This window comes from Penicillium riverlandense, assembly GCF_028828495.1.
Source record: "Penicillium riverlandense strain IBT 135883 chromosome Unknown utg000001l_segment0_segment0, whole genome shotgun sequence".
NCBI classification, from domain to species: domain Eukaryota; kingdom Fungi; phylum Ascomycota; class Eurotiomycetes; order Eurotiales; family Aspergillaceae; genus Penicillium; species Penicillium riverlandense.
Window position 1 is genome coordinate 479,807 of NW_026643194.1, and position 25,749 is coordinate 505,555.

General features: G+C 53.0%; 11 protein-coding genes across 11 annotated transcripts; 6 read left to right on the forward strand and 5 right to left on the reverse strand.

Annotated features, from left to right (window-relative positions):
* Window positions 1–71: 71 nt before the first annotated feature.
* N7474_000199 (mitochondrial 54S ribosomal protein mL57) lies at window positions 72–954 on the forward strand (the record flags this gene model as incomplete). Its single annotated transcript, XM_057191614.1, has 2 exons — window positions 72–441; window positions 494–954. The coding sequence occupies 2 exons, from the start codon at window positions 72–74 to the stop codon at window positions 952–954; spliced, it is 831 nt and encodes a 276-aa protein (XP_057056567.1).
* A 682-nt stretch (window positions 955–1,636) lies between these two features.
* N7474_000200 (AP-1 complex subunit mu) lies at window positions 1,637–3,311 on the forward strand (the record flags this gene model as incomplete). Its single annotated transcript, XM_057191615.1, has 6 exons — window positions 1,637–1,675; window positions 1,767–1,895; window positions 1,970–2,199; window positions 2,257–2,746; window positions 2,802–3,176; window positions 3,231–3,311. The coding sequence occupies 6 exons, from the start codon at window positions 1,637–1,639 to the stop codon at window positions 3,309–3,311; spliced, it is 1,344 nt and encodes a 447-aa protein (XP_057056568.1).
* Window positions 3,312–3,984: 673 nt separating this feature from the next.
* Window positions 3,985–6,108, reverse strand: N7474_000201 (ADP-ribosylglycohydrolase family protein; the record flags this gene model as incomplete). The annotated part of the gene is made up of 1 exon (XM_057191616.1): window positions 3,985–6,108. One exon carries the CDS (start codon window positions 6,106–6,108, stop codon window positions 3,985–3,987), a length of 2,124 nt encoding a protein of 707 aa, XP_057056569.1.
* An 827-nt stretch (window positions 6,109–6,935) lies between these two features.
* Window positions 6,936–8,543, forward strand: N7474_000202 (general substrate transporter; the record flags this gene model as incomplete). The annotated part of the gene is made up of 1 exon (XM_057191617.1): window positions 6,936–8,543. One exon carries the CDS (start codon window positions 6,936–6,938, stop codon window positions 8,541–8,543), a length of 1,608 nt encoding a protein of 535 aa, XP_057056570.1.
* An 832-nt stretch (window positions 8,544–9,375) lies between these two features.
* N7474_000203 (Rag GTPase GTR1) lies at window positions 9,376–10,438 on the reverse strand (the record flags this gene model as incomplete). The annotated part of the gene is made up of 2 exons (XM_057191618.1): window positions 9,376–10,195; window positions 10,245–10,438. The coding sequence occupies 2 exons, from the start codon at window positions 10,436–10,438 to the stop codon at window positions 9,376–9,378; spliced, it is 1,014 nt and encodes a 337-aa protein (XP_057056571.1).
* A 566-nt stretch (window positions 10,439–11,004) lies between these two features.
* Window positions 11,005–12,745, reverse strand: N7474_000204 (URC4/urg3 family protein; the record flags this gene model as incomplete). Its single annotated transcript, XM_057191619.1, has 3 exons — window positions 11,005–11,088; window positions 11,158–12,243; window positions 12,299–12,745. Coding segments are annotated over 3 exons (1,617 nt in total), but the record flags the coding sequence as incomplete, so codon positions are not given.
* A 1,838-nt stretch (window positions 12,746–14,583) lies between these two features.
* Window positions 14,584–17,200, forward strand: N7474_000205 (UBA/TS-N domain protein; the record flags this gene model as incomplete). The annotated part of the gene is made up of 2 exons (XM_057191620.1): window positions 14,584–17,037; window positions 17,099–17,200. The coding sequence occupies 2 exons, from the start codon at window positions 14,584–14,586 to the stop codon at window positions 17,198–17,200; spliced, it is 2,556 nt and encodes an 851-aa protein (XP_057056573.1).
* A 172-nt stretch (window positions 17,201–17,372) lies between these two features.
* trm61 (tRNA 1-methyladenosine methyltransferase subunit GCD14) lies at window positions 17,373–18,842 on the reverse strand (the record flags this gene model as incomplete). The annotated part of the gene is made up of 1 exon (XM_057191621.1): window positions 17,373–18,842. The coding sequence occupies one exon, from the start codon at window positions 18,840–18,842 to the stop codon at window positions 17,373–17,375; it is 1,470 nt and encodes a 489-aa protein (XP_057056574.1).
* Window positions 18,843–19,149: 307 nt separating this feature from the next.
* Window positions 19,150–23,296, forward strand: N7474_000207 (cysteine--tRNA ligase; the record flags this gene model as incomplete). The annotated part of the gene is made up of 6 exons (XM_057191622.1): window positions 19,150–19,440; window positions 19,497–21,606; window positions 22,368–22,463; window positions 22,528–22,759; window positions 22,848–23,175; window positions 23,231–23,296. The coding sequence occupies 6 exons, from the start codon at window positions 19,150–19,152 to the stop codon at window positions 23,294–23,296; spliced, it is 3,123 nt and encodes a 1,040-aa protein (XP_057056575.1).
* Window positions 23,297–23,684: 388 nt separating this feature from the next.
* On the forward strand, window positions 23,685–24,994 carry N7474_000208 (PQ-loop repeat-containing protein; the record flags this gene model as incomplete). The annotated part of the gene is made up of 2 exons (XM_057191623.1): window positions 23,685–23,740; window positions 23,824–24,994. 2 exons carry the CDS (start codon window positions 23,685–23,687, stop codon window positions 24,992–24,994), a joined length of 1,227 nt encoding a protein of 408 aa, XP_057056576.1.
* Window positions 24,995–25,397: 403 nt separating this feature from the next.
* Window positions 25,398–25,727, reverse strand: grg1 (putative glucose repressible protein Grg1; the record flags this gene model as incomplete). The annotated part of the gene is made up of 3 exons (XM_057191624.1): window positions 25,398–25,414; window positions 25,467–25,650; window positions 25,713–25,727. 3 exons carry the CDS (start codon window positions 25,725–25,727, stop codon window positions 25,398–25,400), a joined length of 216 nt encoding a protein of 71 aa, XP_057056577.1.
* Window positions 25,728–25,749: the final 22 nt, after the last annotated feature.

The following is a 25,749-nucleotide window of genomic DNA, read 5'->3' on the forward strand; positions in this document are numbered from 1 at the left end:
TTCCACCAACCCGAAATTCTTCCCTTTTCAACTCGGCTTCAACCACAACTTCTCTCAAAACCACTCCCTCCATGGCTTCGACTGTGTCTGCTCGCGCGGCCAGGTCCGCCTGCATCGCCGCGCGCACTGTCCGGCCCGTCGTGCCCACCCTCTCTCGCCCCCAATCCACGTCCACCGACGCCGTGCCAACCAGTGAATCCGACAAGCCTCGATGGTCCTACACTCCGCCGCGCGCAAAGGCGCCTTTCTCCCTCCGAACGAAGCCGAACCGCGCGCACTGGCCTGTCAACTCCAACCCGGCTCTTCTCGACCTGTTCTATATCCGGATGCTGGGGAACGGTGGTGACAAGATGCTCTCGGAGGAGCTCAAGTGGCTCACCGTGACCCATAAGAGTTTCGATCAGGGACGCAGAGGGTTCAATGATCGACTGGCCTTTCTAGGTACGGAGTGATGATACCATGGCAGAGACGGACGGAATCTGACCCTGACTAGGAAAACGGATCGTGCAATTACAGGCCTCGCTGGCTCTCGTACAAAACCCCGAACCGACCCCCGAGAGACCTTTGACCGACAAGTTCGGTCGCAAGATATTCTCCCACCCGGCATTGGACGGGCTGCACAATATCTCCCTCGACAAGAAGAGCTTCCTGACGGATCGGAAAAAGCTGGCCGACGTGGCACGAAGCTACGATATGGAGAAGGTGATTCGATGGAACCCGAAAAATGTTCGTTGGCCTTTTAATATCCTGTTTCTATTCCCGTTCCTCGTACTAACCCGTCTCACACAGCCCGATGGACCCAATGGCTTGAAGACCTCCGGCTTGGATTTGGTGCTGGCACACACCCTGTACGCCGTGGTCGGGGCGCTCTCGTTGGAGCAGGGAGGACAAGTCGCCAGCAAGGTGGCCAAGGAGCGGATTCTGGCTCCCCTAGGCATTAAGTCTGTGTCTTAGAGGGATGGGAGGGACTTGGGGTATGAGGAACCCCGGAGCATGGTCAGGGCGTTATTTTGTTATTTCCCCGTTCGTCTACCAGGACCCTACTGGTTCCTCTCTGCTGTACATGTACTTTTATATCAATCACTATGTAACTTTGTTTCTGAATGTCCGGTTCCTCTGACACCGCCCAAGTAACAGTAGGTACAATACTCGGCCAGTTCTTATGGAACCCTTCCAAAGGATTCGTCTTCGCAACTCGGTATCGCAAGTCTAGTAATTGAAACACTGATGGTCCTCTGACAGAATGCCAAAAGGAACCGCAGAAAAATCCGGATAGGACTTTGTACTGCCTTGCACTGTCTGTGGAGAGCGTTGGAAGAAGAAGAAGAAGAAGGAAAAGAGGAAAAACGGAAAAGAGATTTTGATTTTGGGCGGTAGACGTGACCCACGCTAAACCCCATTCATCCGTCCCACCGACTCAATGGGCCATCACCAAACTGACCAAACCAAGCTGCGCTCACTGACTCTCCTTTCTGCTCCCTCCACGATCTCTCTTTGTTTGTTCTCTCGACACTGTCCCATGCTGCCCTAGGCGCAGAATGTGGCTTGGTTGTCTCTCCCCCATCCCAGACTCCACCTAATCCGTCCTCGCCCTTTCGACACACTGCTGTCCTCTTGACACGCCCTCCCGTCCGTCATGGCGTCCGCTCTCTTCTTCCTCGACCTGAAGGGCAAGGTGGGTTTTGACTTTGGGGAATAGCGGGTGCAAGGCCCGAATTGATGCCCATTCGCCCATTTGTGATCAGGCCATGCTGACCCCGTGGTAGACCCTTCTGGCCCGCAACTATCGCGGGGACATTCCCATGTCCGCAGTCGACATGTTCCCTACCCTCTTGAATGACGCCGAAGAAGAAAGTTCTGCCGTGCCGCCCTGCTTCTCCCACGAAGGAATCAACGTATGTCTCACTCGCATAACAAACCCCTCCGATGGTGTGGGTGTGGCTGATGAATGTGTGTGTCTGGACGATAGTACCTCTATATCCGCCACAGCAACCTCTATATCCTCGCTTTGACGAAACGAAACACAAATGCCGCCGAGATCCTGCTCTTCCTCCACAAGTTGGTGGAGGTATTCACGGAATACTTCAAGGTGCTGGAGGAGGAGAGTATCCGCGACAACTTTGTCGTCATCTACGAATTGCTGGATGAGATGATGGATTTTGGGTATCCGCAAACAACAGAGAGCAAGATTCTGCAAGAGTAGGACCCTCACGGAGCCCATTGGCTGCTAATTGTGTTGCTGACGAGTGCTGCTAGGTACATCACCCAAGAATCACACAAGCTGGAAGTTCAAGCCCGGCCACCCATCGCCGTCACAAACGCCGTCTCATGGCGTAGCGAAGGAATCCGCTACCGCAAGAACGAAGTCTTCTTGGACGTGGTCGAGTCTCTGAATCTCCTGGTGTCGGCAAACGGAAACGTCCTGCGGTCCGAGATCCTGGGCGCGGTCAAGATGAAGTGCTATCTGAGCGGAATGCCCGAGCTGCGACTCGGTCTGAACGACAAGGCCATGTTCGAAACGACAGGCCGTGCTACACGGGGCAAATCGGTGGAGATGGAGGATGTCAAGTTCCACCAGTGCGTGCGTCTGTCACGGTTTGAGAACGACAGAACGATCAGCTTTATTCCACCGGACGGTGAGTTTGAGCTTATGAGCTACCGGTTGAACACGCAGGTCAAGCCATTGATCTGGGTGGAGTGCGTGGTTGAGTCCCACTCGGGGTCACGCATTGAGTACATGCTCAAGGTAAGTGCATTCGACATCACGTTCCCTCACACTGGTAACACGTTCTCCCTTCTAGGCCAAGGCTCAATTCAAGCGCCGCAGCACAGCCAACAACGTCGAGATCCTCGTTCCCGTCCCGGAAGATGCAGACTCCCCCCGTTTCCGTACCAACATCGGCACGGTGCACTACGCTCCCGAGAAGTCCGCCATAATCTGGAAGATCAAGCAGTTTGGCGGCGGCAAGGAGTTCCTGATGCGGGCGGAGCTGGGTCTGCCGTCCGTCAAGGGCGACGACGAGCGCGGTGGCGGCATGACCGGTGGGTTCGGAGGCAGCATGGGCGGTGCCGGGCAGATGGGCAAAGCGAAGCGGCCTATCAACGTCAAATTCGAGATCCCCTATTTCACCACGAGTGGTATCCAAGTGCGGTACTTGAAGATCACAGAGCCCAAGGTAAGTAATCCAATTCGCCTTGATAGTACTTGCCATAGCTGACGAAACCTCCAGTTGCAATACCCCTCCCTCCCCTGGGTCCGCTACATCACACAATCGGGCGACATTGCCGTCCGCATGCCTGATGTGCAATAAGATTGGGAAGAAGGAAGGTATTTTCTCTTGCGTTACTAGATGATCGATCCATTATCAATTTGTACAGCCCGCCTTAATCTCTTTCTGTTCTGTTTTTGATTCTTCTCCCATGATTGAGACCGGCCGGTCCGATAGATAACCATATGCGCTTATGCTTAGTTACCTCCCTTGTCTCTTTTCTTTCTGCTCTATCCTGTCTCTCTGTTTGGATGCGGTTTGAGAGATAGCAAAAGCATAGTTAGATGGAATGATGAACTGTTACTCTGTCCTTGGTCTATTATGGCTCAGAGGAAGCGCTCCCTCCACACGAACTCGGACGGGTACATTCCGAATGATATATAGGACGCTGCGAGAGACGCCCGTCGCGCAGCGTATGTTGAATGGATGCAGACAGCCGGCCAGGAAAAATGAGTCTCGTGGCGAGGGTCTAACTGTAGCAAAGCGTGTAAATTGGCCATTTGATCCTAGATAACAGGCAGGACAAAAATGCAATGGAAATTTTACTTCGAAGAGAAGAACAAACGCGGAGAGTGAATGAGAGAATAATGACAGCCAACTATATATCCTCCACGGTTCGTCCAGTGAAAACAATGTTTGCGAATACATCTATGTCAGTAAAGTGTTGAATTCAATCTATAATTGTTCCCAACTTGAATTAAATTTCACGATATGATTATTTGAGTGGCGTGACATCAAACTGGTTTGCAGAGACAGCACCATCCGCGACAACCAGACCTATTCCGCCAGCAGGATAGTCATCATCCGTTGCTTCCAAGCTTGGTCCGCCACCAATAGAAGTTTTAATCGTACTGCCTTGCACAGCCACGGTAACTTCATACCTTTTATCAAGCTTCCAGTCAAATGCTGCTCTCGCAAGCTCGACTCTCTTTTCATCCCGTGCCTTGACCAATGCTATGCAATTCCCTGCCATCAACAACAGGGCGTAGTAGCGATTGAGTCCTCGTGCTCGAAAGACAACACCGGCAGGTCCTCCAAGGCGAACCGTAAGCCTGGAGACAGCTTGGTAATCTGTCCAATCTCGGGTTCCGTAGAGGATTATTCCCTCGCCGCGATCCTGTGCAATGTAAAATGGATCCGAAGGATGATGTGTGAAAAAACTATCTGCGCCATTGACCCACGCTCGTTTCCAGAACTCCCCTGGCGTGTTCGATGGTCTTCTCAACGACAGGTGCGGTGCTTCACTCCAGCTCAAACTATCCAACCACACCAGGCCGTCTAGGCGTCCCTCAGGAACCGAAAAGGCGAGTCCGACTTGCTGAATGGGTTGACTGTCTAGAGCATCTGGGATCCTCCACTCAAGTATCTGTTCCTGGCCGGGCTCGATCGTCACCAAAGGTCCGTCAACGGTACGTAGGTTGTCATTCGGGCCATAGACCTTAAGTCTCAGTCGAGACTGGACTGGCAGGGTGTTGGCTCCCTCGGCTCGCACCACAGCTTTCAGGTGTTGACCGGGATACAGCAACGGCGACGCCATCAGGTCGTAACTCCTCATTTTAATCACCTCTGGCGGAGAAAATGTCTGGGTAAGGATTTCAACAGGCTCAACAGCGTTGGTAACCCCGTCCAAGTGAATAGCAAGTCCGGCGTGATTCTTGTCATCAGCGGCTTGCTTGACCTTGACTAGATCTGGGAGAGAGTCATTGCGAGTTGCCTGAAAGCCCTGAACACTCCCGGGGAGAGTGAAATGGAACTGGGCGCCATTTTTCGGAGCAGACAGCGGTGCTTGGCCGGCAAGTTTGCGCCCTAGGTTGGCCACGTCGTATGTAATGCGAGCTGCATTATTTATCGAATAGCCTCCGTCGGCGCTAGAGATGATCGCGCGGTCAGCCAAGGGCCAAAGCCAGTCAGGGCCTCCCTCAAAGGCAGCCAGGCCATGCATAATAGCCACGAGACACCCAACGTTTCCTGAATTGCAGTCGGTATCCCAGCCAGCGGTATTGATGATATACATGGCCTTGTGGAAGTCATCGCCGGCGTATAAAAGTGCCATAATCATTAAACCGTGGTTTGGGATAACATGACACATGCCGGGGAATTTGTGGTAGCCGTAAACATCCTCGATTCTCTGGCGGGTTTTCTCCCAGTCACCATCCACCGTCACCCAATTCCTAATGTCGCTGATTAACCGCGCAATGAGCGAATCGGCAGGCACAAAGCTGAGGCCTACCTCCAACAGATGGTTTACATCTTTCGAGACAAACGCCTCAGCTTCCATAGCGGCCCATAATTTGGCCGCGTAAACCGATTCACCGTCATGGCTCACGGAACCCGCAGCGGCAGCAAGTCTCGCAGCCAACGTTGGATTACCTGGCGCCACCAACGCCCAGCCGTCGATAAAGATCTGGGCGCCTATCTGCTCTGCGACAGTGGACCCGTTGGTTTTGATGGCGCCACTCAACGGAGCTGGAATTCCATGTTTGAGATTGCGATACGCGGTGTGTTCGGTCGAGATACCATTGCCTCCCCACCAGAAGACAGAGCGGTTTTCGATAACGTTGTTGAGCCAGGTCTTTCCGATCGCCTCTGACGACAGATCGGGGGATACTCCGTGCTCTTCCAATGCCCGCAAGAACACGAAGGTTCCGGAAACGTCATCATCTGTCACCACCAAAGGCATGTCCAGTTTCTGGTGCACGTAGTAGCGGATCGGCCCAAGCTCTTTCATGATGCGATCGTAATGCCATCCTTCAAAAGGTCGGCCAAGGTAAACGCCGACCAGCTTGCCTAACACGCCCGCATAAACCCTTTCTAGGTAATCTGTAGTAAGGGCAGACATGACAGGAAAGGTTTGAACGTTTGGTAGAGAGTCTTTCCAAAAACGAGGGAGAATGTAGAGGTTCCAGTTTTTCAGAAACGATTGCTTTCCACTAACAAGAGAAAGAATGCGGTCTGTAGCAGTCCCCGGCAAATATAAAGCCCAGAACGATGATCACTAGCTTAAAGCGGGGGGACGTAGGCTGCGTTGCCGTAAACAGGACGTGGCTCGAATAATAATGAATCCCAAGAGCGCGGTGGTTCGCAATTGTCGTAGTACTCGTTGTGAGACGTAAGCCCGAGTCATCCGACGACCAGTCTGGGCACTTGGAAAGACCAATAGTTCGCGAAGTGGGTCCCGTGGATGCTTGTATCCGCCAATTCCCCCGAAAATAATCCGAACCTGGGGTAATCGACCACGGTCCCATGACAGAATAGTCCACGGAGTATGAGACCCCGGATTTATATTAGGAGGTTATACCATTTGGAGCTTCTACCCCCCGTGGGGAAAAGTAACTCTAATACAAAATAGGCAATCAAAGGCACGATCAATGAATTCCGGGGATATGGAAGGATTTCGGTCTATTCGCTAGATGGGCACTTACAAACTTCCCCGCATGAGGCCTGCGTGTAGGTGATCGGGTTATAGGATCCTGTTATTTGTTCTCGTACGAAAGTCAAAGCGCAAGGTGCTATCCCTGAGTTAGCTACGCTGTCGGTATTTAAATGACCCGAGCCCTGCAAGTGATGGTATAAAATAACGGTAAATCATCAATATTCCACGTTTTATCACTGCTATATTGAGCCGACGACTAGCTAGCAGATATGGCGCCGAATCAAACCTCACTAATGGACGAAATTGGACTCAATGGGGTCAAGCAATCTCACGCGTTGGACGCGGCGGCCGAGATAGCCACGAGAGATGAGCACAGTCTGAATTTCTGGCAGGCGGTTCGGCAATTCCCCACTGCAACTTTCTGGGCTATCGCCATGTCTTTTAATATTATCATGGAAGGTTATGACACAATCTTGATCTCCAACTTCTATGCATACCCCCAGTTCAAGAAGAAGTATGGGACGTTCTATCCGGGTCTGGACGAATGGCTCATTCCCACAAGCTGGCAAGTTGCGTTGAGTCTGGCGCCCACATCAGGCAGCGTAATTGGTCTGATCATCAACGGGTTCGTGACGGAGAGATTTGGTCACCGCAAGGTGATCATGGCCAGCTTATCGGTCTTGTGTGCTTTCATCTTCATCCCGTTCTTCGCGCCAAGTCTCCCGGTTTTGCTCCTCGGCCTGATTCTTTGCAGCATTCCGTGGGGGGTCTTTGGCATCTTGGGTTCCGCATATGCTTCCGAGATATGTCCACTGGCTCTTCGAGGTATCTTGACGTCTTTTATCAACATTTGCTGGGTGATTGGTCAGCTTGTCGCTGCTGGTGTTTTGCAAGGTCTCATCGACAATCCAACGGAGTGGGCTTTTCGCATCCCTTTGGCTCTTCAATGGATGTGGCCTCTTCCACTATTTGCCTTGGCTTTTATGGCTCCTGATTCTCCCTGGTGGCTCATCCGAAAGAATCGGATTGCAGAGGCCAAAGACGTCTTGACCCGACTCTCCTCCCAGGATACGAGTTCCGAAGAAATCGAAACCAAGTTAGCCATGATGATTCACACGAACAATCTGGAGGCGGCCACAAAGACAGAATCTACTTACTCGGACTGTTTTCAAGGGACAAATCTTCGACGGACAGAGATTGCTTGTATGGTCTTGATGGCACAAACTCTGTCCGGAGAACAGTTTGCGTATGGAAGCACCTACTTTTTTACTCAAGCAGGCCTCAGCTCTTCAGACTCATATAAGCTCAACTTTATCGGCTTTTCGGTCGCCTTCGTGGCAACTTGTTGCTCATGGGTACTAATGCGATGGTTTGGGCGACGATCCATGATCATCGGGGGAATGACATTGATGACCATCACTCTGCTTGTCACTGGTGCTCTTTCATACCCGGCAGCCACCAGTAACGCTGATACTTGGGCTCAGGCAATCTTAACTGTGGTTTGGCTAGCCATATATTCGATCACACTGGGCCCGCAATCATTTGCTCTCGCAGCCGAAGTTTCGGCCACAAGAGTCCGCTCTCAGACTCTGTCTCTGGCGCGAAATGCTTATATTTGCACGAACCTAATTACGGGCTTGATAGAACCGTATCTCATTAACCCCACGGCGGCCAATTTGAAGGGAAAGACGGCCTTTGTATGGATGGGAATCGCCATGCTTTCTATTATCTGGTGCATATTCCGACTTCCTGAGACCAAAGGACGAACTTATGAAGAGCTTGATATTCTTTTCGAAAAAGGTACGCCGGCATGGAAGTTCAAGTCTGCGGACATTGATCTGATTCGGGATGCAAGCGAGATATCAGGAAAGAAGGAAAAGGTGGAACACGCGCCTGCTTGAATATTTGTATTCCACTAAACAGAAACGGTATCTGTACTATTTTTGCTTTGGTGTCTGAGGAGATAGTTATATTCAGGGCTTTATTTTAACGTATCTCTGACCCCCGGGGGGGGGGGGGGGGGGGGGGGTTAATCTGAACAACTCGGGCATAGACCATAAGACGCATCGTCAATGATTGCAAGTCAGGACCACTTACTATGTGCATATCAGGGGTTCTGCTGATGTGCTCACTACCCACACCAATCGGTTACCCAGAATCTTGAATTGAAACCGTCGCTTGTGTGGAAGGATCTCCCTCCACATAGTATACCCTCTTCGACCTTTTGTTTCGGCTAGAAAATCACAGGAACAACGCGGGGCTTCTCACTCTTCGCGAAGCTGCGTAGGCATCCTTGCCTCACCTCTGCCAGTCTTGAGCATCACAGTTCCTACAATCGACAAAGTACATCCAGAATAGTGATCCAACTAAACGAGTCAAATACGCACTATAACTTCACCCTATAGACAGAGCAATGCAACTAAAAATAGTCGAGAATGAGATGGGAATGAGGGAGACATATATGACTGATGAAAATAAACAAATGCCATGGAAAAAAGCTTGGGGGTATCTCGATTCTCAAACATTCAACGAGACAGAAACGAGGGAAAAGAAAGGAGAACAAGGGAAACAAGGAAGGACCGGGAAATTCATTGATCTTCGTACCGCAACGCCGTGATCATTCATTCAATTCAGCGCCCGTTATCATAGTCAAGTAACTTGCTTTCTTTATTTCTGGTTTTCGTTTTTCACAATCATAGAACGCCAGACCAGTCCAGTTCAGCGGTATGTAACTCAAGGGGAGAGTGGTCCATTCGCAGTATGATCATCCGGCGTTTCGGACGGCGGTAGTGGGAACCCATCACCACGTCCAGACGCACCCGCTTTGGCGAAGCCCTCACGTGCGAGCATGGTATTCAGCACGGCGCAGTTGTACGCCGCTTCGCCCGGCGGCACGACGACGAAAATATAAGTGTTATCTGTGAATCTCCCCAGGAAGATATTAAACTGCGGGGTCTTGGTATGCATAACCACAAACCCGGCCGAAGCAGGTGTCGTCAATGTATTCCGCGCAGCGCAATGCTTAAACGCTTTCATGATATTCGACAGCCGTTCATGGCGATCGAAAATAGGGTTGAGATCGCCTATTGTTGAGGAAACAGAGGTAACCGTCAGAAAAGTCGATCTTTCAAAGAGAATAACCTCCTCGGCGTCAATCTTCTTCGCGAACGCCGAGAGAAAGCGCTCGATAACCGTCAGGTTGGGAATGAGTTTGTGCACGATCCCCGCCCAGGCTTTGTACAGCGATTGATCCCAGATACTGCTGGCGAAGGTGTCGATGTGGAAGTGTGCGGAGCGGGAGCGGATGAGGGCCGAGCGTTCTTCGTAGATGCGTTGGCGGTGCTCGCCTTGGATGAGGTCCATTTTGTGGACGAGGCAGAAGACGTGGGCGTAGGGGCTGAATTCGCGGAGGGCGTCGATGATTGCGCTGTAGGTGTCGAGGTCGCGCTCGACCTCGCGGGATTCGATGTCGAAGACGTAGATGAGCACGGCGACGTCGGAGAAGATGTTGCCTCTTTGCGAGGCGAGGTACGTTTCCATGAATGCGTCTTGTCTGTGGCCTCGTTTAATATTGGAATGAGACAGGGACAGGAGCCACTCACCCTCCACAATCCCATAGGTTGAGGGTTAGATTGCCCATGAACTTGACATGGCTGTGCTCCACGTCAATGGTAGCACCTAGTCGCCGCACGTCTTTTGCGACATAATTGCTGAAGATGATTGAGCGCATAGACGACTTGCCAGAGCCGCTCTTGCCCATCAGCAGCACCTTTCTCTTCTTCTTGCGTGCATCCATGTTGGCGAGCTTAGGTGCGGATGCCCCGCAAGAGCGGGGGACACTCGGGTTGTGAGGAAGAGGCAGGTCAGGGCCAGCTAGAAGGACAAGCTGGGACGACTATTCGGTGTCAGTGGTTCGGATCAGTCATACCTGGGACCAGAGGGAATTGGAGCAAAAAGACGGTGCATGAGGGGGCAGGTGACCGGCTGCTGCATGGATGCGGAGGGGCCGGATCAAGGTTGGCCCGAGGCACGTGATAGAACGAGGTATAGTCCCTCGTTCACTAGTGTGATGGTGGAAGTTAAATAGACGGTGGAAAGCTACATGGCAGATATCTTGGATTGACGGTGTCCTGTCATCAATTGACTTCATCTCATGCAGATATGTATGCAGTACTGATAGCTAAAACGCAACAGAGATCAAAGTGCCGATCTCAGCCGACCATGCAACGAAGCCCGGAAGAGCCAAATGTACCAAAAACAAAATCATCATCAGTTATAGGTAATAAGAAAGTCGTCATCAACAGTTCATAAGCACGCCCCCATAGTGAGGGCATCGATTAGCGTGAGACTCGTAGGACATTATTAAAAAACGGTGCCATCGGATCGAATCATGATCGGTGGTTCTTTGGTGTTGGGTCTAGAGACCTCGGCGAGTTCACGGCCGCCCTATATGCCAATCCGGTTAGCAAGACTTTTTTCTTTCGGTCGCTTCTCCGTCTCCTCCGCGAGACTCACCTTCCATGTGCCCGCTTCCAGCATCTGCGCCAGCGTCAATTGGTCCTCCGCAGCTCGCAGCCCCAACTGGGAGTTCACTTCGTCGAGGAGTTCGTCCAAGAATCCAACAGTGGCGGCGCGCCACTCGACGATCACATCATCATCAGTGGAAAAGAGCGGAACCACTTCCATGTTGGGCTGGCCTTTAATCCGAGCGTTTTGGTGGTAGGATTGGATCCCACGCTCCAGTTCTCGAGGCTTAAGGGTCATCAAACCCATATCGATGAGAAGGCCGCCGTTGCGATATTCCGGAAGGCCAGTCAGGAGATCTCCGCCGGCGAAGTGGATGTGCATTAATTTCGACATTGGGACCATGATGGAGTAGCACAGCCATTGGGTCAGCTTGTGGAAGGGGACTATGCTTTCCCACGGCTGCGCGGGTGGTGAGCGGGGCATATTCGAGCACACCCAGGCGTCTCCGATCGATATGCCGTCAACCTGGGTTCGAGAGGGCGGCCAGATGGGAGAGAGCCCATCCATGAGCACCGTCCATAACGTGGTGATGGGGACAATGGGCACGGAGGAAGCCAGGGTCGACGGGTGGCAGAGAAGGTAGTCCAGCATGTTTCCTGGCCGGGCATCGACCCCGAAAAAGTCCTGGTTGTTCAACGCCTCCGACAATCGTACCAACAACCCTGCACGGCCCTCGAGCCCAGCCAGCGGATTTGATTCGGAGTGCTGCATACCCTTGGCCAATATCTCCACCGTCACTTTCTTCAACCCCGCACCGTCCACCTGGCATGGCTCCGTGGGGTCGCTGCTGAACAGGCCCGTCTTAAACATCTCGAGACTCGCTACGGCCAGACCTTCACTGCGCGAATAGATCTTTCCCGATTCTTTGGATTTGTAAGACCATTTGTTTCCCGCGCCCGCATCCAGCAGAACCGAGACCACAAAAAGGTCGATCAGCCGACGGGTGCGCTCCTGCGCGTCGATACGGGAGGGCCACGACTGAAGCAGCTGCTGGATGCGTGGGCGGCCACCGATGTCGAAGTGCTGCCAGCGGCCGTGCGGCGGGATCGACTCATATTCTGGGGCGTAGTCTCTCTTCACGGGTAACAGATTAGCTTTGTCATCGGACGGGGTTGATAGGTCGACTCACTTTGATGATGGACACGACGTACGAGGCCGTTGCCTGGAACTTGGAGAGGTCGACATCAAAGTGGTTCAGCTGGTTCTTCTTGGCCTTGTTGAACACGATCGAGGTCCGTTCACGCACGGCGTGGAGGCTGCGCAGATACGCGGCAGGGTCTAACGCCGGGTCGGGTGGGCGTGCAATGGGCATCTCGGGGATGGAAGCTGGTAGGGCATTGCCCTTGTAGCCGGGCGAGCGCAGCGATGTGTTGGATGTGCGGGCGCTGTTGACGGAGACAAAGGACTCGCGCTCGTCCCTTTCGCTGTGTACCGACCTGGTCGAGTCCTTGCGCTTGAACAGGCCCATGATGGGGGGTGGGAGAGCAGAGGGAGGGTAGGAGGGAAGAGGGGAATGACAGAGGAAGAATGAAGGAGGGAGGAAGAACGGAGGTGCGATAAGGCGATAGTTGGTTGGTCTACAAGAAGAATAGTCCAAATTCCTTCACTCCCTCCGAGCTACCTAACTACCCCTGATCCCCTCGCACGGGAATTTTCTCAATAGCGGGGCAGATCCCGACTAGAAATACTTGCTTTGATCCTACCGTTTGCCTAGAACGGAGACCCAAAGCGCCACTTGGCCCCTCCTCTAGTGGATAATTGACCAGTCGGGTTATCATATTCCCCTCAGGCCTGCGGTGCAAGTTTGAGTCTTCCGTGGTCGTTATAGATCGCACGGCGATGAGGCTTTTCCCGAGTGGTGCAAGCACGGACTGGCGTACCAGATATGCCCAACTGCCCTGTGCACGGGATCTAGAATCCTGTGGGTAACGATCTGGTCTCCATAATGGACCATGGTCTCCGGTGTGCTCCGGGCAAATCCAAGTTTTGTATTCTCCTAAGTCTGTACATATTCCCCCGGTCAGCACTAGGCCTGGCACTCTGCAAGGGACCAGTGCCTGGGTTTATTCATAATGATGCACATGTCCTCACTATCCATAGCGAGCCGAAATAATCCCTGCAAGCTATTACATGGTGTAATCCTTCCGCGGCAACTAGTCTCAGCACGGACGCTGGTTAAACTGAAACTACCCGTCGCGGGGGCTGTCCGTGAACGTGCCACATGCTGGGCTATCGAAATTTACTATCCAACTCTATGGCCCACTCTGCCCATTAACTCGTTACCGCGCGGCTCGTCTCTACCCGAAGGGGCAGTTGATCAAGCAGAGCGAACTCTCAATCGGTGCGCGTCGGGTAGCCGAAATTCTGGCCGTTGCTTGTAAAGTGGACTTCGCAGATTAAAAAAAATAAAAAATAAAAATCTTAAAAAGGAATAAGAAAAACTCTGACAGCAGCGGCAGAAGAGGGGCGTAAATAATCATTATGCATTGGTGGCTGACGAGACTAGACCCATCAACTAAGCTCTGTCGGGCGGGTTCCGGGGAATGAAACGGCCAGGTTGTGAAATAAATCGTTTCAGACAGTAAGTTGAGCAAAGTGATGCGGATTGCATGACAACTGTGTTCCGCCACACGTTCCTGACTACTCCCAATTGAGGGCCACACTCTGCAACATCACGGGAGAACTGCCGAACTCGGTCGCGCTTGGGATGCACTAATGCGGGCACAATCCACGAACCGATGGTCAATTCGAGGAGATAATTTGTAAAATTGTCACGCATCTCCTATGTAACTAGGGGGCGGAAAAGCGGAAAATCAGAGTCATGAAGGTCCAATGATGTTCGTGAAGAACACAATGGCCATTGTTGTGGGTTGGGCTACAAAGCCTTAGTGTTGATAGGCTTTAGTCTGCCGGCTTTCTATGTGATCATCACTTACTTAGATAGCCGCCAGCGAGGGGATTTGCACACAGTATCCTCCGCGTAAATACCCTTACTCTGAGCTATGTAGCGATATTCTTTCAGATTGACGCTCTATCTCTGCTCGATATTTTTCGCCCTGGTCATGAATGATTATTGACCGTTAAATAGATTTCACATCATAGCCGAATTCAAAGGATAATCATAGCCTAATTATTCCCCTCTGCCTTATTTACACGTCACTTATACCTGACCCGTGCCATCAATTCCTATAGTTCTCGACTGGACAGGATGGGTCACGTGATATGTGGCGTCATGTGGTCCGGACCCCACAAGGAGATTGTCTGTCTGGTACACATGTTCACGTTTCCGAATGCCGCGCGTGAGATGGATCACGCCTTCTCTCCTTCCTAAATTGCTCCATCTGTCCTCAGAATGGACGACCTGTCCGGGCTGAGTTGGTCGTCCAACTCAAATGCCCCCCAAAACCGCCCCCCATGAGCTCTGGCCTCTTGTATGCCAGCGCGCGACCAAATGGTACCTCCGGCAGATCGACTCCAGTGTCGACAACCTCAAACCGCTCCAGCTCGCCAGTGAAACCGGCTCCATCGGCCGGCGACAGCTTTGCCAACCTCGTCTCCTTTGGGCCCTCCGCTGGAAACAAGAACCTGTCCCTAGTCGAGCAGCAGAAACGATTGCAAGAAGAGAAAGCCAAGAAGGATGTGGAGAATCGCACTCGCTTTGAGGCCCAGTACGGTGGCCAAAACAACCAGTTCTGGGATAGCTTGGAGCAAGGGCGCGCCCACAGTCCGGCCGTTAGCACCACCAACGCTCCCCGACCCGCCGCCGCCGACGACGACGACGACGACGATATTCTCGCCGCTTTCAACTCCGCTGCGCCGGTGGACGCATCGACCAATTTCCCTATCCCAAGTCCCAGAAGCGATGCGAACAGGGTCCAGAGTCCAGCTAGCGGAGGAATTACCATGCGTGATAATACTGAGGGTGCGCCCGCGTTTGACGACGATGACCCATTCGGCCTCAACCAATTGAAGCCCAAGTCTGCTCCGCCGCGCACAGCTGCACCGACCGAAGATGACGATTTTCTCGGTTTGCTAGGGAAGCCGGTCTCTGAGATTCCGCGTCCGGAATCACCTTCACCCGCTGCCGACGTCTCTCCAGTGCCGTCCAACGAGGCTGACCGTGCAATTGCAGAACTTGTGGACATGGGTTTTCCTGCAGACAAGGCACGACAGGCGTTGCAATCAACTGAGTCTGGGACGGACGTACAGGCTGCCGTTGGCTGGCTTCTTACACAGGCCCATTCTCAATCCCGGCAAAAGTCCCAAACTCGTCGTGCGGCAAATGGTCCTTCCAGCGAACGAATGGAAAGAAACAACAGACAAGCACGGGACGCCCCTTCCTGGATGCGCGAAGATAGTCGGAGTCAAGCCTCGGCGGAGAAGGATCCGGCTCAATTGGCGTCGCAATTTGGCAACAATCTGCTGAAGTCAGCCACTTCTCTCTGGAAAACCGGAAACAAAAGGTTTCAGCAAGTGGTACATGAGTTCAACGCCGATCATGACCCCAACCAGCCCAAGTGGATGAGGGATGCGTCCCCTGCACAAGAAGAGCCGTGGTCACAACCACAACCCTCACATGGACGAGGCGATCCTGCTCAATCACAAACAGGTGGAGACAGCTGGACCGATGAGGCACTTCTCCTTGAGTCTGGGGACTCGCGTCCACCTCGAAAGCCTACTCGTCCACGTGAGAGTCCCCAGCCTGGCAGTGACTTACGCTCTCCTGGTACTGCCCAGCCTTCGCAGCGGCCTAGCTTCCTCCAGCGGCCACCAGACCAGTCCCGAGCAGACTCCAGGTCTCCCCTGTCTCGAGCTGCAGCGGAACAGCAGTCAGCGCAAGCGTACGTCAGTCCAGCAAGACGGAGACGGCCACAAGCACCACCACCAGCAGCCGAATCCAACGTTGATCTGTTCGAGTCTCCTGCCCCGTCTTCGTCCTCCCGGCCCACTCCCCCAACCCAAACTCCGCGTTCTGCGAAACCGTCAACTCCCCTTCCAGTACGCTCGAAAGCTCCGCCGCGGTCCATACCACCTGTATCGCAAGAGGCTCTTCAATCTACACATCGACACCGGGAGAAGGCTTCAGAAGCGTACAAACGGGGCGATTATGCAGCCGCACATCAAAGTTTCTCTACAGCTCTCAGCATGCTCCCTGACAAACACCCTATCACCATCATCATCCGCAGTAATCGCGCTATGACCGCCTTGAAAATTGGCGAACCCAAGTCTGCTATTGATGACGCAGATGCGATCCTGCAGGTGATTGGGCCGTTCAAGGGTGAGGCTGAAATGATCGAGCTTGGGAACGGCGAGCCCAATAAACAAATGAAGGACCTCTTTGGCAAAGCACTGATGCGCAAAGCTGAGGCATTGGAGCAACTGGAGCGTTGGGTGGATGCTGCTCAAGCATGGAAACTGGCAGTGGAGTCAGGCCATGGTGGAAGCACCAGCATCCAAGGACGCAATCGCTGCGAGAAAGCTGCTGGTATTAGCAAGCCGCCTCCAAAGGCCCCGGCAAAGAAGAAGCCCACTCCTGCACCTAGGAAGCCGGCTTCTGCTCTGTCCGATCTTACTGGTGGCCCGTCAACATCTGGCCAGGACTCGGAGGCTGTCACCCGTCTCCGGGCTGCCAATCAGGCCGCGGACCGCGCGGACGAAGAGAAATTCGCCCTTTCGGATAGTGTGGATGCGCGCCTCACGGCATGGAAAAATGGCAAGCAGGATAACCTGCGCGCTCTACTCGGAAGTTTGGATACAGTACTCTGGCCCGAGGCCGGATGGAAGAAGATCAACATGTCGGAACTGGTTTTGCCGAATAAGGTGAAGATCCAGTATATGAAGGGGATTGCCAAGGTGCATCCCGACAAGGTACGGCCCTCCCTCTCCATTCAAATATCAACCGCTCGTTATTGACCATTGTGCTTTCTAGATCTCCACCACCGCCACGACGGAGCAGCGCATGATCTCTAGTGCCGTGTTCGGAACGCTGAACGAGGCCTGGGACAAGTTCAAGGCGGAGAACAACCTGTGATTCCTGTTTTCGCTCCTGGCGTTACTTACTATTTTGCATACTGAGCTCATTAGCCTCCATTTTTTGCAACATACACATCAAACACACCCCATATCATGCTACATAGATTAGAACAATGTCTATTCTGAGCCGAGCACGGCTGTTTGGAATCTTATATGACCCAAGAACTATATTACAACGTAGCACGGTCACCATCCTTCGCATCTGTCCCGTGCTGGGACTGTCCCTGCGCCTCCTGCTCCTCCTGCTGCCGTTTTGCCCTAGCCTCCTGTTTCATCTGCCTTTTGCTCTTGGGCGCGGCAGTTGCGTCCGCACCCGTCTGTGCGGATGGCCACTTTTCTCTGCATCTCTGTTCGTCTTCCTCCGACCATTCCCGCGGCAAAATGGCGAAAACTAGGTATGATGTGTGGGTTTTGAGGTTATCCTCTGTCCGATGCACTAATCGGCCCAGGTTGTATGAGGGAATATCTGATGGCGTTTGTGCCGGTTGTTCTTCAGCTGAGGTCTTTGTCTCGCCCTCCCCGGTTCTACCTTCGGCCTCAGCCTCCCGAAACCGTCGAGTGCGCTCCTCATCGCCGCGCATTTTGGCCACGGCCTCATCCACAGACCTGGGGACCACAAGCGCCCCGCGCACACCCTGCGCATCTAACCCAATGCGCTCCCGCTTCACATCAATCATATGATGATTCACCTCGACCATGGTAATAGACAACCAACCCAGTTGCCGCATAGTGCTAATCGTGCGCTCCACCTGCTCGAGACACGGCGAGAACGTGCACAGGTACGCAGGCGAGGATGGGTCCAGTGGAGACACCGCACCAGAGGGCGGTTTGCGCACGAGATGTTTCAGCGCGAGCCACGGCGCAGGCAAGTCGAGGAAGATGGCGTTGGCGTTGGGCGACCTGCCGGTCTTGGGGTCGTCCAGTAGGAAGCCGTCTTCGTAGACATCGCGATGCGTCACCTCCACTAGCCCGTCTAGTCCGTGCTGGCTGATTTCGTCTTTCACCCGCCCCGCGCGCGGTTCGTGGAACTCGTAGCTGCACACTTTGCCCAGTCGTCGTCGTTTCGCTGCTGGTGCCGTGGAGTCCGGGTATCCGTTGAACACGGCGCGTACCGACGCATGCGTGAACGACCCGCTCCCTGCGCCAGCCTCGATCACCGTGTTTCCGGGCCTGGCGCGGAGGCGGTGCAGGATATAGCTGTAGTCCGGGGTGTAGACGACCTGCGTCCGGTGTGGAAGGGACAAAGTCCAGGCTTCCGGAGTCGGAGCCATAAGATGAATGAACCCACTCGCAGCAGCGACGGGTTTCTTCAGCGACGACGTCTCATCATCCGCGCCGGTTGTCGTCCCCGATGCATCGAACTCATCGGCTTTGCGCTTCTTCGCAGCGCCGGACTTCCGGCCGCGCGAGCCCGTGTCGACGACGGAGGCGATGATCTGCGACCCCCATGGCTTGTTGATGAGCGTGCTGTGCGGGAATGAGCCAAACCGCGTCGTCTCTACCTTGCCCTCGTCGTAGCCCTGGTTCTCGTCGTCGTAGGTGCGGAGGATCGTCGGGATACTTTGGTCGCGGCGGAGGTGCAGCAGGGCGAGGCCATCTGCTTGGGCGGTTGATCCGGGGGTCAAGAAGGGTGACGGCATGGTGGATAGAAGAAGTGCAGGCGCAATGGGTCGCAGCGATAGAATCAAGTTCGTTCTCCGCATGGGAAAAAAAGTAGGTCGAGATAGGCTGATTACCCGATTCGGGTACCAGTTAGGGCTCAGGGCTCCTTCCGGTACCTTCCTGTCATGCTTCTTCTTTGACTCACCCCCCCAGCAGTCACCCCTCGATTGCGCCTTCCCCCTTCCCTTCTTTATGCTCTTTCCTCCCCGTCTGTCTTTCTTCTCTCTTTCTTTTCTTCCCAAACAGCGTGTCCGATCACCCGTGCTCGTCTTTTCCCGGACCACCATGTCTGCGCGCCAGCAGCCGCCGTGGCGCCAACCGCCGTCGAATCCAGACGCCAACCTCCCTCCCTTAAACGTGTGGAACTCTCTCACCAGGTCCAAAACCCCGTTTATCCCAATCGACCCAGCGGGCAAAAAGGTTAATTGGTACGTGTGCGGACCGACGGTGTACGACGATTCGCATCTGGGCCACGCCAGGAACTATGTGTCTACCGATATCATTCGACGCATCATGCGCGACTACTTTAAGTTTGATGTTCATTTCGTTATGAATATTACCGACGTGGATGACAAGGTACGCGGAATGGCCCGCCCCGATTGACAATAGAGCATGGATTGATTGTGTTGTAGATTATTCTCCGCGGCAGACAACAGCATCTATTCAACGAATTTACGGCGATCAACCCCACCATCTCCGCCACTGTTCTGGATACCGCGAAAAGTGCATACACCGCTTACCTAAAGAAAAACCTGCCTCTCCTCTCCCCCGAAGTGGCCCCGTCTCGCTATCAAGAAGAAGTCGAAAAGGTGTACGCAGTCGTTCTGAATGGTGGCGCATTGCCCGGGAATGAGAAGCCGGGGGACGATGAGGCCAAGGTCAAGATGCATATCAAGACGGCAGCGTCGGCCGCCAAGATGATTGCGCAGGCGGGAAGTCTTGGTGACTCAACCGACGCCGCTGCGTTCGCCACGTCTTTCTATTCCGGGACGCAGGATATCTTGCTCCCTTACTTGGATGCTCTGAAGGGCGCCTCGATAGACGCGAACGACCACAGTATCTTCACCAAGTTGACGAAGAAATACGAAGCAAGCTTCACGAAGGACATGCGCGACCTGAACGTTCTGGACCCAGACGAGCTGACTCGCGTAACGGAGTATGGTGATGAGATCGCTGATTTCGTGGAGCGCATCGTGAAGAACAAGTTTGGATATGTCACGGCTGATGGATCGGTATATTTCGATATCGAAGCCTTCGAAGCGGCGGGTCATCCATACGCGCGGCTTGAGCCGTGGAGCCGTTCCGACAACAAGCTAGCCGCGGAGGGTGAGGGTGCATTGGCCAGTAAGACTACCGAAAAGCGCGGAGCTTCTGATTTTGCGCTCTGGAAGTCGTCAAAGCCGGGGGAGCCGAGCTGGTCTAGCTCCTGGGGCAAGGGCCGTCCCGGTTGGCATATTGAATGCTCGGCCATGGCCTCAGCCCGACTGGGCAAGCAGATGGATATCCACTCTGGAGGCATTGACCTTGCATTCCCGCATCACGATAATGAATTGGCTCAGAGCGAGGCTTACTGGGATGATCATAGCCACTCGCACAACCAGTGGGTCAACTATTTCTTGCACATGGGTCACTTGTCCATTCAAGGGTCTAAGATGTCCAAGTCCTTGAAGAACTTCACTACTATTCGCGAGGCTCTTGGGCGAAACGATTGGACATCGCGCAGTCTGCGGATTGTGTTCCTTCTAGGCGGCTGGAGAGATGGCGTTGAAATCACAGAGGAGCTGGTGAACTTTGGCAACTCGTGGGAGGATAAGGTGAACAATTTCTTCCTGAAAGTGAGGGATCTTGAAGCCCTTCAGGGACACGCATCCGACACCGAAAGCACCCTTGCTGCGGATTTGAAAGCAGCCCAGAAGGCTGTGTACGATCAGCTCTGCGATTCGTTCAATACTCCCGCTGCGATGCAATCGATCTCAGAGTTGATCACAAAGTACAACTCTGCCGATAAGTCCGCCTTGAACCCAAAGGATGTGGAGGCTACTGCTCGGTGGGTGACGTCGATGGTCAACATCTTTGGCCTCAATGGTACCGCAGCTGCGGACAGCCCCGAGATTGGTTGGTCGGGCATCGATGTCCCCGAAGAGGCTAAGCCTTTCCTCTACCCGCTTTCTTCCATGCGCGACACCTTGCGACTTGCCGCGCGCGATAAAGCCGGCATTAGCCCCAAGGAAATCGAGGAGGTTCTCGCCCGTGAGTCTGCACCTACAGCTGCAGCCGAGTCCGAGTCCGCGAAACCCTACGCGGCCGTCTATTCCAACTTCCGTAAGGACGTCAGTGCCCTGCAATCATCCGACTCTATCGGCAAAGAAGTCCTCGCCCTGTGCGATCGTGTACGAAACATCGACCTCTTCGATCTAGGCGTCTACCTCGAAGACCGCGATAACCTCCCCGCCCTAGTCCGGCCAGTGACCCGCGAGATGCTCCAAGCCCGCGAGGAAAAGGCCGCACGAGCCCGCCAAAAGCAACTGGAGAAACAGAAGCAAGAGCAGGAGGCCCTCAAGCGGCTGGAGAAGGGCAAGCTGAGCCACCTCGAGATGTTCAGGACGAATGAGTACAGCGCGTGGGACACGGATGGTATTCCGACGCGCGATGCTGCTGGTGAGGAGATCACTAAGAGCCGGGCGAAGAAGCTGCGCAAGGATTGGGACAAGCAGAAGAAGGCGCATGAGGCGTGGTTGGCTAGTCAGTAGTTTCTATTACTCGATCTTTGTACGTATTGCATCGCGGGGCGTTATTCCGGTCAATGATCTCTCTCTATATATCTCAATCAGTAGGACTATCAAATAAATTCCTGATTTCTTACATGGGGGAGCCCTATGTACCTCAAGAGTGGATCCATGGTCCACGGCGGTTAGCTAGTCCGGCTAACCTGCCTTGTTTCGTGACGAGGTGGGATGACAAGGATGCCCACGTCGGTGTGCTGTGTCACTTCCAATTCTTTCCCACGCCTCATTCCCCATTATAGTTGACTCCCACTTTTGTTGCATCTGATTTCATAGTCCGGCACACCTCACCATTCAATATGGCTACCCCGTCCGGCCTCGATTACATGCGTTCCCGCACAGTGGTCGACTGCGACACGATGGACGAGGAGGGTTAGTCAGTAGCTGAGGGGTTGTCACTACACCGTTATCAATCATACTGACTGTTTACGTAGTGGCTCAGACCCTGGGACCGTTTCAGGACTGCACATCCAACCAAGTACTCCCCCGTCCTTCTAGTCAAGTATATCCGCTGACTTCATATATAGGCCATTGCCTTCGGCGAGTTGTCCAAACCAGCGCGCAAGGAAGTGGCTATTGCCGCTGTGGCAGATGCAAAGATGCTGCATTCTAAGTACTCCTCGATCAGTGTTGAAGAATTAGCCGTGGAGATTGCTGTGTGTTCTACACCATAACTGCCTACAACGTAGTCTAACACAAATCGGCAGATGGTTCGACTAGCTGTGGGTATGTCCAAGCATATCGATGGCCGCGTCCATGTGCAGACGAACCCATACTACTCATATTCATCTGAGAAGACAGTCGTCAATGCCCTGCGTACGTGTAGAAGCTGCCAAACCACATCTTACACGAGTCCCTGACACCTCAATGAATCCTACAGGAATTATCCAGCTATTTCAACACATCCAGCCCGGCTTTGACGTCTCCCGCATTGCCATCAAGATCCCCAGCACCTGGGAAGGCATGATGGCATGCCGCACCCTCGAGCTAGCAGGCGTGCGCACGCTAGCAACCACTTTATTCAGCATGGCGCAGGCAGTGCTAGCAGCTGAAGTGGGCTGCACGTATATTGCACCTTATGTAAACGAGCTGAAGGTCCAATTTGACACGAGGTGAGTCGCTAACTAGCCTCGAATAACCATTGCTCTTTTTTTTTTTTTTTTTTTTTTTTTTTCCCCTCTAACTGCCACTTTGTCACAGTCTGGTCGACAGGGCAAAACTGCTTCCGCTCTGTGTTGCTATTCAGCAGTACTACAAATACATAAATGCAACCACAAAGGTCCTACCAGCGAGCCTGACATCGACAGCGGAGATCTACTCTCTCGCTGGCGTAGACCATCTCACCATCGCCCCGCATCTCCTCGCGCAATTGACAGAGCCTGCGCCCACTAGTACCAAGTCGTTATTCGACGAGGCACCTACAGTGCCCATTCCGGAGCCCGGAACGTCATTTCTTAATGATCCTGCCAAATTTCAAATTGTATTCGTCCGGGACTTGGGTGGGGCGAGTCATATCAAGTTGACCGAGGTATGAATTAATTCATAAGGAAAGAAGAAGATGGGCTAATTGAAGCATGTAACAGGCTATCAATATTTTCTGTGATTTCCAGGTTCAGTTGGAGCAGCTTATGAAAGCTGCGGCCGCGTAAATCCTGGCCTTGAATTTGGGATGGATTTGAGTCGGGTGAAATTATCGTCGCTCCTATATATCTTTGCGGGGGCAAATCGAAACAGTAGTACGGATAAGGTAGCCTCCCATCAAATAGTGCAACAATAATCCCTTTCCATTTCGTGAGCTCTAAGAAGGAAACCTTGACTTCTTTCCTATCTTTAGGATATCTAATTATCTTTCTGGAACGCTTTATAGTATATCACGTGACCAGACGTCATCCATCCTCGTGTCGCCGGCAATTCTCCAAATTCTCTCCAATTCTGTCGTTCCCCACTGACATAACCTCTGAACATTGGCATCGATGTGCCCTGTACAATACACCCAACTACAAACATTGTGATTGGCATCGAGGGGATTTCAACACCATGTTCCCTTCACAGGTGGCCAATTTCAACATTGAGGCCGTGAGTGGCATTTGCGGGTGAGTGCCGGACTGGGGTGTTACACTATAGTGTGCATCGAGTTGCTGCCATTATTTGCCGATCTCACTAACACACATAACAGCTCCATCTCAATTGCCTGCTGGGTCGTCGTTTTCTCCCCGCAAATCATCGAAAACTTTCGCCGCGGCTCAGCAGACGGCCTCTCGCTGCTCTTCCTCATCGTCTGGCTGGCGGGCGATGTATTCAATATCCTCGGCGCCGTCTTGCAAGGCGTGCTGCCTACAATGATTATTTTGGCTGTGTACTACACTCTCGCGGATATCGTGCTGCTGGGACAGTGCTTCTACTATCGCGGGTTTAACATTACGGATGAGCTTTCTGTTTCTCCCACACTGACGCCAGATGCTGCTGCTAGTGTGGAGCAGAGTGATGGCCAGGGCAGTCCCACGCCAGTCCCAACGGAACGATCAGCTCTACTTCCTAAATCGACGACCACGCCCACGTCCAAAGGACATGTCCAGATCCAGGAGCCGACAGAACACGGACACAGTGCACCCCACGCCCAGGATGGCGCACGCCCTCTATCATCCTCCTCGTCCACGCGCAACATGGGAAGAAGACACTCAGCTACATCCTTTCACGATATCCTCCACTCATCAGTAGACGGCACGCATCTCTCCCCCGCAACGCCCTTCATCGAGTCTGAATCAGAACGAGTCCGCTCTCAACGGACCCAGCGCCGCATATCCGCCCTGCAAACAGCCCTCTTCAACGCCACAGCGATTGCTCTCGTCTGCGCGGCAGGGATTGTGGGCTGGTACGTCAGCCCGGCCTCGAAGAGCTCCACTGACGAGCCCGAGCCCGAGCCTCTCGCTATGGATACGCTTGGCCAGGTGTTCGGGTATCTCTGTGCAGCGTTCTATCTAGGGTCGCGGCTGCCGCAGCTTCTTTTGAACTTTCGGCGCAAATCGACAGAAGGCGTTTCCCTGCTCTTCTTTCTCTTTGCCTGTATCGGCAACTTGACCTATGTCTTGTCGATTCTGGCATATTCGCCCGTTTGTCGTGATTCCTCTGAGGCTGTGGCTGTCAGTCTTGTAGAGCATCATTCCCATGAGCGCTGTCGGCCTGGTGAAGCAGCTGCTATCTATGGGCGGTATATTTTGGTTAATCTGTCATGGCTGATTGGCAGTGCTGGCACATTGTTGTTGGATATGGCTATTTTTGTGCAGTTCTTTCTGTACAGCAGTTCTAAAGTTGAGGAGGAAGATGTGGAATATGAGAACCGCCACTAGGAGACTGAATAGTTGCTTGCACAATATGCTGAAAATAAATGGCATGGCATCTGTGGCGGATCTACTTGCGTACGTTGTCTGGATGTACGTAGATGATGAAGATGCCATGATAAGTGGTTATTTGATCATAGGGGATTTTGTTTCCCTTAACACCTCAAAGCACACGCACTGGAGTAAGATGTCGGAGCAACGAGAGGGCTAGGATTTCCTCTCTTTAATATACGTTCCTACAATCCCAGGGAATTTTTGATGCGACAATCAGACGGTACTTAATTTAACCTTGCGTATAGTACGTAAACCATATATATTTGGATGATGGCGGGATCCTAACAGTTCACCTCAACTACAACAGGACGGAGCTACCCGGTAGCTGCAAAAATTCTGTCTCGGGTGACAGGTGTTCTTAGTGCTTAGCAGCCTCTGTAGGCCTCATCAGTATTGACACTTCAAGTAAACAGTACAGTGTAATTACCTTTGTGAGCTTCCGCTTTAGCATCATGCTTTTCCTCATCCTTCTTGTCCTTCAGAGCATCTTTCGCGGCACTTGCTCGGGTGCCGAGGCCTGCATCCGAGTGCTTTGCGACGTTCTTGTTGGCCTCCTTGGAAGTCTCAGAACCAGAGCCTTTAACGTTCTCCTCGACGTAGTGAGCGGCGTTCTGTTATAGTCAATTTCAAGCACGCAAAAATGTAAAAGTCACATTCGCGACCATTGGCGTACCTTGACAGTGTCCATGGTGAAATATGGTGGTTAAAGT